Source organism: Scatophagus argus, chromosome 18, assembly GCF_020382885.2.
Source record: "Scatophagus argus isolate fScaArg1 chromosome 18, fScaArg1.pri, whole genome shotgun sequence".
Classification (NCBI taxonomy): domain Eukaryota; kingdom Metazoa; phylum Chordata; class Actinopteri; family Scatophagidae; genus Scatophagus; species Scatophagus argus.
In genome coordinates, this window is record NC_058510.1 from 19529207 (window position 1) to 19539774 (window position 10568).

The 10568-nt window shown below is 43.0% G+C and overlaps 1 protein-coding gene across 1 annotated transcript; it reads left to right on the top strand.

Moving 5' to 3' along the window:
* The first annotated feature begins 1755 nt into the window (after window positions 1-1755).
* Window positions 1756-8532, top strand: LOC124049993 (serine/threonine-protein kinase pim-3-like). Its single transcript, XM_046372155.1, has 6 exons — window positions 1756-1904; window positions 4853-4962; window positions 5875-5975; window positions 6060-6412; window positions 7644-7820; window positions 7922-8532. The coding sequence occupies exons 1-6, from the start codon at window positions 1847-1849 to the stop codon at window positions 8104-8106; spliced, it is 984 nt and encodes a 327-aa protein (XP_046228111.1). The 5' UTR covers window positions 1756-1846; the 3' UTR covers window positions 8107-8532.
* Window positions 8533-10568: the final 2036 nt, after the last annotated feature.

The following is a 10568-nucleotide window of genomic DNA, read 5'->3' on the forward strand; positions in this document are numbered from 1 at the left end:
GGGTTGGTGCAGAGAGAACAACCTCTGCATCAACGTGAAAAAGACCAAGGAGATGATCGTGGACTTCAGAAGGGGCAGACATCTCCCCCTTCCTCCCCTGTACATCGGAGGGACAGCGGTGGAAGTGGTCTCTAGTTTCAGGTACCTGGGCGTCCACATAACAGACGACCTCACCTGGAGCAACAACACTTCCTGCCTCATCAGGAAGGCACACCAGCGCCTCTACTTCCTCAGGAGGCTGAGGCGTGCCTGACTGGGGAGCTCAGTCCTGACATCCTTCTACAGATGTGTGGTGGAGAGCGTCCTGTGCTCCTGCATCACTGTGTGGCACGGCAGCTGCTCTGCAGCAGAGAAAAAAGCTCTGCAGAGGGTGGTGAAAGCTGCACAAAAGACTGTGGGACACAGCCTATCCACCACCACAGACATTTACACCTCCATGATGCAGGAGGAAAAGGGCCTCCTGCATCATGAAGGACCCCACCCACCCCTCAAACAAACTGTTCCTGCTCCCCTCAGGCAGGAGGCTGCGGAGCATCAAGAGCAGGACCACCAGACTGAGGAGCAGCTTCTTCCCAGAAGCTGTGAGACTGTTGAACTCTGGAGGTCCTCTGTAGCCCCTGCTGCCAAACTCACACTTCACACACCAACAAACACACAAACAACCACCCATGGAACATTTTGCACAATGCAGCATTTGCACAGAACTTTAAAGTACTCATGTTCCATTGCACTACTGTCATTTTGCACTACCCTGTCAGCCATTTGCACTACTGTTTATACTGTTTACACTGGTGTTTATATCATCTACTGTTTTCTCTTATATTCCACTGTTTTTATATTATATAGCGTTGTGTATATTTATATTTATTTTGTTAGGCAATTGGGCTTATACTGGGACCGGGGAAACTAATTTCGTTCCACTCATGTTCTACGTGTGTGAAATGACAATAAAGCTCCTTGAATCCTTGAATTTGGTCGCTGGATGGCCCGCTGATGGTGAGCAGGGGTTTGTGGGTTCACCACACGGATGACCTGGGTTGTAGCCATCGGGAACCTCTGCACACACAAGACATACATACGTATATATGTTATTATTATTGTTTTTACTATTACTATCACTAGAAAAATGGACTAGAGAACTCCTTCAGCAACAAGCAGACTGTACAACAAGCACTGCTCTTAGTCCACAGCATAACATAACCTGGACAATCTGACAACTGCACATCAATACCTGTACATAACTGTAAATTTCAGTTCTGTAATTTCTTATTTGGCACTGCTCACTACAGGACTGTATGTATTTTAGTGCTTTAGGGCTGCTGTAGCACTGTCAATTTCCCTGTAATAAAGCCCAATATTTTCTTATCATATCTTAAATACTACAAGACTGTGCGTGCCATCTTTACACTCATCACCATGAGTATGGAACTCTTATTAAATAATGATGTGATATACAGTTAAATGGGTAAAATAAATGAAGTAGCGTTACATGAATGAAGTCGCGGTAGGTAACTTTACCTGTCAAGCTTAAGTCTTGTCCAGCTAAAATGCCGCTAGCAAAGGAAAGCAAAGGAAACGAGGAGACTATTTCTATGCAAATTAATAAACCCGGTTGTTTGTCGCAGATTTGTCTCCAGTCTAGCTGTCAGTGTGTCAGCCTAGCCGTTATTTTTGTAATAGTTACATTTGCAATTTGCATACGGTTACTGGGTTTCTACGGCGGAGACGCGCGATTGCATGGTCCGCCTACGATGACGTCCTAGACCGCGATTGAGAGTCTATTGTCGGCTCCGCCAATCAGAGTGCGCAACCGTCTACAGTGACCACAGACTTTTGTAAGACGGTTATGATGGACTCCTCGTCTCTCAGCCCGGATCTGCTGGCGAAGCTCCATCTGCAGCAAGGTAACAGTGCCAGCCGATGATACACCGTCTTTCGCAATCATGACTCGATGCAATTGTAACTTTTTTACGTCACTCAATCGGAAGGGTCACTTAATAACATGTCTCAGCAATATAACCGCCGTTTTCTAAACTTTATTATTCGGTCAACATATAAGTGTTTGCTACTTTTATTCAGCCAGCTAAGACCCCACGTCCTTATACATCACGTTTTGGGTTTGCCTGTTTAAGAAAGTAGGTTTAGTGAAGCCCTCATATTGTTCATGACATGTATTGCCCCAGGCCTACATGCATCTAGGTTTTCACTTGCAACACAATGGCTAACTCACTTGTAGAGGGTTTCTCGCTCATATATAATGTTCAGTGGATTTTAGTATTTTTTTGTTAATCTTGAGTGTGTACGCATTTTTGCCTTCAGGCACCAGAGGGCCTCTGCACCATGGTTGCAAAGTCCCTTTCTTTCCACTCAGATTACATTTTCTCAGTTGCTAAAACACTAAACCCCATTCTCTGAACCAAATTCTCAGTGGTTGAAACTCATCTTTCAAATTAAACACTCTTTCGGTCAAACCTTTAACACTGTTCAGGTCAGGTCAGAGACAATTTGCGAATCTTATCTGCTCGTTCTTGCGAAACGCTACACTTGCATTGCAAAATTGTAAACACTGGCAGCAAAATGTGAATGCAGCTTCAGCACAACTCAACGACTCACATTTTTAGTGATGTGATCAGACCAATTGGGCAGGATAAAAGTCAGTTCAGAGTGCACAGGTGGCACACGTGCATCCATCTACAATGGACAGAAATATACAGAGAGGCAGAGGAGAAAGAGTTCGTGTGAGAGGTGATGGAGGAGGGAGAGGCAGAGGAAGACCAAGAACAATCATTACTGATGAAATCTGGGCAACTACTGCATCATCAGGACATTCAGAGAAGAGAACGGGTAATTGTTTCTTGTTGTACAGTAACGTTCATTATAATACTATTTTTTCTGGCTGTATAGATTTGTAAGTGTATTTTCCCCTTTGTAGAATTAAAAGATGACCAAATGAGGGTGGAGGGACTCCTCTTTTTTCCCAACAACAAGAAGCACTCAGCAGGTACCGGCCAGTGGCGCTGACATCGCATCTGATGAAGACACTGGAATGGCTGGTCCTTGTCCATCTCCACCCTCCATTGGGACCATCCATGGACCCGCTGCAGTTCGCCTATCAGCCTGGCATCAGGGTAGATGACACCGTCACGTCCTGGATTATGGACTACCTCACCAACCGCCCACGGGGAACAGTCTTGGCTCCTTTTCTGTTCACCCTGTACACTGCAGACTTCAGGCACAGTTCTGCACATTGTCACTGATCAAGGACTTTGTGGAACCGCCTCCAAGTAATGCAGGGAAAATCAAGGAGCTGGTGGTGGATTTCCGCAGGCGCGGTCATGCCCCTCCAAAACTGGTGAACATCCAGGAAATGGACATGGAGAGTGTGGACTCTTATAGGTACCTGGGTGTTCAGCTGAACAGCAAACTGGACTGGACTCATAACACTCACATGCTTCACAAGAAAGGCCAGAACAGACTCTACCTGCTGAGGAAGCTCAGGTCCTTTGGAGTGCAAGGAGCACTCCTGAGGACCTTCTTTGACGCTGTTGTGGCATCAGCCGTTTTCTTTGGTCTTTTCAGTGGTCTGCTGGAGCAGCAGCATCTGAACCGCTGACAGGAAGAAACTCGATAAACTGATCAACAAGGCAGCTCTTTCACCCCAAATGCCAAATGTGTGTGGCAGAGTTATCGTAGGTCCTTCCTTCCTGCTGCTGTCAGATTGTTTAACAACCAGCACTGCCCCTAGTAGACCACACACACTTAAGGACTCATTCACTTAAATACTGTGAAAGACATCTTGACAATAATAGTAGTAATAATAATGTGCAATAACTAATGTGTAATAATTTTATTGGTTTGAGGAGGAAGAGGACGAGGGAGAGTCATTTTTTTTTATTTATAATTTATTTATTAGCCCATGTGCAACTGTTGATTTCTCTTGTACATAGTGTTTTATATTATATTACTATTCTCTCCTACACTTAGGTAAATTGTTTGTTAATTGTTTATTAATTGTTTATCGATGCCTACCTCTGTTTTTTTACTATCCACTTGCTGCTGTAACAAGGTGAGTTTTCTCATTGTGGGACAATAAAGGAAATCTAAGATCTCATCTGAGATATCAATATGTGAAAGTAAGTGTAGCCTTGCTTTCCAGTACAATTCAATGCTCATAGGCTTACTGTTACCATAGGCTAGTAGTTGCAGTTGCTGTTTTTACAGTACTGTAAACTATATTGGAGTGAATATACCTTAAATACACTAGTCTAGGCAATGTAATAGGCCTGTGATGATATAACTGTGAAGTCTAGTCAAAGCTGGGTTCGGTACACCAGACGGTTTTTCCCCTGTTGCCTGGTAAGGGAAAATATTGCCTGTGATGTGGATGAAGTCCAGACATGATGTTGGAGTATGAATCTCAGTGACTTTGATTGTGAAGTAATGTGCTTTTCATTTGCTAAATGCATTTACAATAAACACTTTCTGTTAACTACATGCCCTGGGTGCTGTGTCCTAAATTATTTTATGTAGTGTCTGATGAATGTTCTGTGGTGAATATATATTTTTAATTGCTGTGTGTATAATCTGAACACAATGTTTGGTTTTGAACATCTCAGTTCATAATCTCAGTTTAACTTTTAGGGTGGTTTCAATCTGTCTGTATTGTTGAATTAAGACATTGTTTTTGTTTTAAAACCGTTTGTGAAGAACAGGGTGTTAAGGTAAAACGACAAATCTAGAATACTTAGACTGAGAGAAATGTTTTTTGTAGGATTACAGATTTTGGTGCAACACTATATTCCCATCCAAATGACCCTGATTCCTAATCCTGTTTTCTGCTCTGTGTGTGTAGCCGAGGAGGACAAGCAGCCATTTAAGAAACTGTACCGACTGGACTCGGTCCTAGGCAAAGGAGGATTTGGTACCATATACTCTGGTGTTCGCCTGGCTGACGGGTTGCCGGTATGAATGAGAGCTGCTTTGTTTTGTCCAACCCCTTCAAAATAAAAGCAACGCTAATTACTGCAAATATATTCATGTCAACCAACATCACTGTAGGGTTGGGCGATACTGGCAAAAAAATGTATCCCGATTATTTAGGGCATTTTGCCGATAACGATTAATTAATTGATGACAATTGCACTTGCATGTTTTTGACTCTAAATCAGTTACCCTATTGCACCACAAACATTGTTCTTAAATCCATCCATCCATTTTCTATACCGCTTATCCGTCAGGGTCGCGGGGGAGCTGGAGCCTGTCCCAGCTGACTACGGGCGAGAGGCGGGGCACAGCCTGGACTGGTCGCCAGTCAATCGCAGGGCCAAATTGTTCTTAAATGATACTGACAAATCATAAGTCAAACTAACTACTTCATTCTAACAGGTTAAAATGGTAAGCAGTGATTAGTCACCAACCAGCCATATTTGAAATATAATAAGTATTTATTGATAACTCCGTGCACAGATGCGTTGCACAATGCACAAACAGCTTCAAAATAAAGCAAAAAGTTAATAACTTTGCCCTTCAAATTTTCTCATCTCAAGATCACAAAGGAGTGCATATCCACATTAAAATTAAACAGGACAAGTAAGTTCAGAAAAAAGTCACATCGGTTTTCCTGCTACTCCATAGATCTGTGGTAGAGGCACAGAACTCAACTGAAGACAGGGCCCTTTTTATCTCTCCTCTTGTTTCTTCATACATCGTGGGTAAGTCTGCATGGAATGTGGGCTTTGTTTCGACAAAGGAAGTTTTAATTTGCTTTTTAGTCTATGAGTGCAGGGAATGGAAAGAGGTTTATTCTACCCTATATCTTTGTATATTATTTGTAACTGAATGGATATTGTAATAATGTTGTAAACTTACTTGCAGGTGGCGGTGAAACACGTGCGCAGGGACAAAGTGGATCAGTGGGGCACTCTGGTGAGATTTATCTGTGTTTTCACTTACACAATTGTTGTTTTCAAATTACGGTCAGATTTTTTGACTACTTCAGTTGCTTTATTAAATTGTTAAACCTTTATTTAAATGGGTTATCTTTCTCAGTGTGGCACTAGGGTACCCCTGGAGATTGTGTTGTTAAAGAAGGTGTCTGGGACTTTCGGAGGGGTGGTGCAGCTGTTGGACTGGTGGAAGTTGGTGGACGGTTGGTTGATGGTGATGGAGCGTCCTGAGCCTGCTCAGGACCTTTTTGATTACATCACAGAGCATGGTGCACTGGATGAGGCGGTGGCTCACGGCTTCTTCCTGCAGGTTCTGGAGGTAGTGCGTCACTGTTACACCTGCAGCATTGTCCACAGAGACATCAAGGATGAGAACTTGCTGGTGGACCTGAGGACCGGACAGATCAAACTTATCGATTTTGGCTCAGGTGCCTTCGTCAAAGACACTGCCTACACTGACATGAATGGTGAGTCTGAACATCCTGAAAAATCATTATCAAGGCACTGTTTTCTGTTAGTTCGGCTTTGTAGGGTTGTTAGTACAAACATGGAAAATAATCTGAAAGTGTTTCCAATATTTAGACAGACTATATGAATTCTAGATGTAAATTCCAGGTTTATACACATCCATGTGGACATGATAGTCAGCATAACCATGAGGACCAATTGTAAGACTTTTTGGTACATATGTAGAAAAAAATGGTTTGGGCTATTCTTGAGTGTAATGAAATTGCTCTGAAAAATGTGTATGTTTTTTGGCAAATGATGAGAGTCTTTATTTAAGTATTTAGGTAAAGTGGTTACAGTCCTGGGAATTTGATGCATTCTGTCCAGTTCCTTAACCCTCTGAAGTCATGTATAATTGTCAGTTGTTGACTATTTTTGATTCTGATTTTATATTTCAACTTAGAATTTTTTTTATCTTGCCATTTTTGAATCATTTTTGATCATCACAACCTCACAAGTGTGATTTACTGTTGTTTTTTTCATTTTGACATACTGTATTGACACACTGGACCTAAAATCACACAAAACTCTAAAATCCGACTGGGGAAAATGCGCTGAAGTGCGCTGAATGAAGTGCGCTCAATGCGCTGGTGTTTACTGCGTCTTCTTGAATAAAATGCGCGCCCCAAACGCGCACCAAACGCGCACCAAACGTGAGGGCAATGGTCATGAAAAAATCAGTGCGTATATTTTTTATCATAACTCGGGTTTTACTTGACATATTAACAAAATTTAAAAACTGGTATATAGTTTGAAGTGCCCACTTTCGACACAAAAAAAACTGGGATTCAGCGAGGCTGCGTCTTGCAGCTACGTGGTCTTAAAGTGGTCTTGTGATAAGGACGCGCCGGCGCGTCTGTCGACTCCTGAGGGTTAAAGGGAACTTTTTAGGTTCCTGCTTACAGTCATATTCAGCTAGAAGTGATACCTTATAAAAAATACTTAATAAAATTCCCCCAGCCCTAGCTCCTATCGTACACAAGTCAAGTCCATCCGCCATGTTTTGGGTGAGGACAGATGATCAGCATCTTTGTTCTGCTATTTTCCAAAAACACCAGCTGTTACTCTTACTCTTGCTAACAGGCAGCACAATCGCTCTGTGCACTCACTCTAAAATGCTGTACATCTCTGATTCACCTTACTGTTTTATGCTGACAAAAATATAATATACCCCATGCCCCCTTTCTCCAGGTACACTGGTGTACAGTCCACCAGAGTGGTTCCGGTTTCACCAGTATCATGGTCACTCAGCCACTGTCTGGTCACTTGGCGTGTTGCTTTATGACATGGTGTGTGGGGACATCCCCTTCAGAAAGGTTAAAGACATCCTGAGAGGACAGATTTACTTCAGATGCAAAATCTCCACAGGTCTGTCAGAGTGACATCTGCTCGTGTCTGTTAAGTATGGTCTTTGCTGCTGTTTATTATTTACGTTTACCCTTGTTCTCCTCCATGTGTTTCTGTCACAGAGTGCCAGGAGCTGATTAGGTGGTGTCTGAGCCAGCAGCCTTCTCACCGGCCAACCCTAGAGCAGATCCTCCTCGACCCCTGGGTGACTGGCAGCAACAGTCAGCAAAAAGACAACATCATCTTTCATGCCATTACAGCTGACTCTCCCTCGTCCTCTTCCTCCTCAAACCAGCAGAGCCCTTGACTGGTCAGTGGGACACTGCCAAGGGGCATGACTTACACTTGATTGATAGTTGTCCTTTGGTGTTTTCTGTTTCCTTCCAGGTGTTCCAGGTATTTTCTTTTGTTTTTTTTTTTTTTTTTTGAGGCTGCTACCTACCAGCTGTTTTGTCACACCAACCAAGCAGCTGCTGGTAGCCTCAGTACAAAACACTGTAAATTAGTTCTCAAAACGTACTGAGGTTGTAAAACGCACATCCAGTGGTAATACTGAGCTGTGTATTTTGATATATTTTTTAAATGTGTATTTTGTACACTGTGGTTTTGTTTATGTTTATTTACAGAGGCATTCCTCATCCTGTATTTATTTATTTATCTTCTGTGTAATCTTGAACGTTCCTCTTTTTTCAATTTTTTTTTATGTGAGATAAATAAAGGTTGACATTGACACTGACATTATGTTTATTACAGTTTTTGATGTTTTGTATGTAAAATTTTAACTGGAAAAAGTTTGTAGTTAGTTAGTTAAACCTTTTGTACATACACTTTCACTAATGTGAAAAGTGTAGGGAGACCATTAAGGGTTTATTAAGATCTTCATGGGCTTTCACAACAACAACAATTAAAAAATTAAAGTTTAAAAGTTAAAGATCACAAAATGTTATCTCAAGACACTTTTCCAAATAGCCGAGCCGATGAACTTTTATTTATAAAGCAAGCACCTGGCAACAGCAGCAAGGAAAAACTCCCCTTTAACAGGAAGAAACATAGAACAGAACCAGGACTCATGGGGAGTATTAGTTAGTGTTGGAAGGGTCTCTTATGGATAACTGGGGTTACCTGCTGACATATTGGGTCACAGTGTGTTATATGGCGCCATCTCCTGGATAAAACCACAAGAACCCCACCATGGTACTCACGCCTCATCTTTGTCATGGCCCTCCCCATCAGCTTTGCAGACATCAGTGTCTGACACATTCTCCTCCCTGGGTTTCTGCTTGAAAAGATACATTGTGGAATGGTAGCCTTGTCGCAGCTTTCTGGATAAGCTGGAGACTCAAAAAAGTTTGAAAAAAAAGAACGTTTTTCGGACATCCTGACATGTAAGAATTTCCCTCCAGGGATAAATAAAGGAATTCTGATTCCGATTCTTAAAAGAGAGTTACAGTAGTCCAGCATAAAAGGGATAAACTCATGGACCAATTTCTCAGCATCACTCTGAGAGAGGATATTCCCAGTCTTAGCTATACTGCGCAGGTGAAAGAAGGCTGTCCTAGATACTGTTGTAATAAAGAAACTATTACTGAAATGTTGGGTTTAAGCAGGCAAATTGGGTCAGACCCAACATCGCAGTAGAGATCCAACATCTTCATATTTGTTCCTTTTGTGGGGGAAAAAAACTGAGGGAAATAGGGTGTAATAAAGACACGTTGGGTCTATACTGCGATGTTGGATCTGACCCAATATTTTAGCAATGACCCATCATGTCTGTATATTCCACTTGTGATAAAAGAACAAATATATCCACCAAAGTGTCATCCTCCTCCCACCTCAGACTTTTGCATGCAAGCATTACCAATAAGCAGAGTATATATCCTGATGTCGCGAATATCATAGCAGGGATTTTAATCATGCAGACTTAAAGGCAGCACTCCCTAAATTCCACCAGCATGTTAAGTGTGCTACAAGATAACACCCTGAACAAGATATATTCTAACATCAAACTGGGCTACAGGGCCAGACCACTACAGCGCCTGGGCCAGTCCAACCACTTCTCCTGCTTTTAGTCCCGGCATATGCCCCCGTCAGGAAAACTGCTCCCGTCATTACAAAGACTGTTTCCACATGGCCAGAGGGTCCTCTCACAGCAGCTGCAGGACTGCTGTGAGAGGACCAACTGGGGGGACACGTCGCTCCGGACATTTCTCACGACCGTGGCAGTCGCTTCCGTGTGAGGCAGACACGCCTTCGGACTCATGAGTGCCTTGCCAAGCTGCTCCAGGAACACCCTCCTCCTGTTCCTCTTGTTTGCCATCCAGCCGGGGTTCAGCTCTCGCCATATCACGCAGGTGTCGTAGCAATACATGTCAACAATGTTGTGGAAGATGACCAGGAGCCAGCGGGCCGTCATCCTTCGGCAGCTGTACGTCCCAATCACCTTGTCGAGGTTGTCCGTGCTTCCCTTTGCTGCTGTTGTAGTCTAGGATCATGATGGATTTCCTTCCTGTCCCGGCAATCACTGACGGTGGTGTCTGTGCACCACGTTCTTGTTCTTCTTTGGAAGGTAGGACACCAGCGTGGTGGTGGTGGGCGTGAAGGTGAACTTTGATGAGTACACCTCTCTCCCCTTGCACATGAGCAGCTTGGGTGGTCATCATGTGGTCAGTCTCTGCCAAGATAGTAATCATGGCAGAGTTGAGAGTACTGTGGGAGAAAATAATGGAGTCAAGATTCAAGTCAAGAGAATCAAGAGGTTTTTATTGTCAT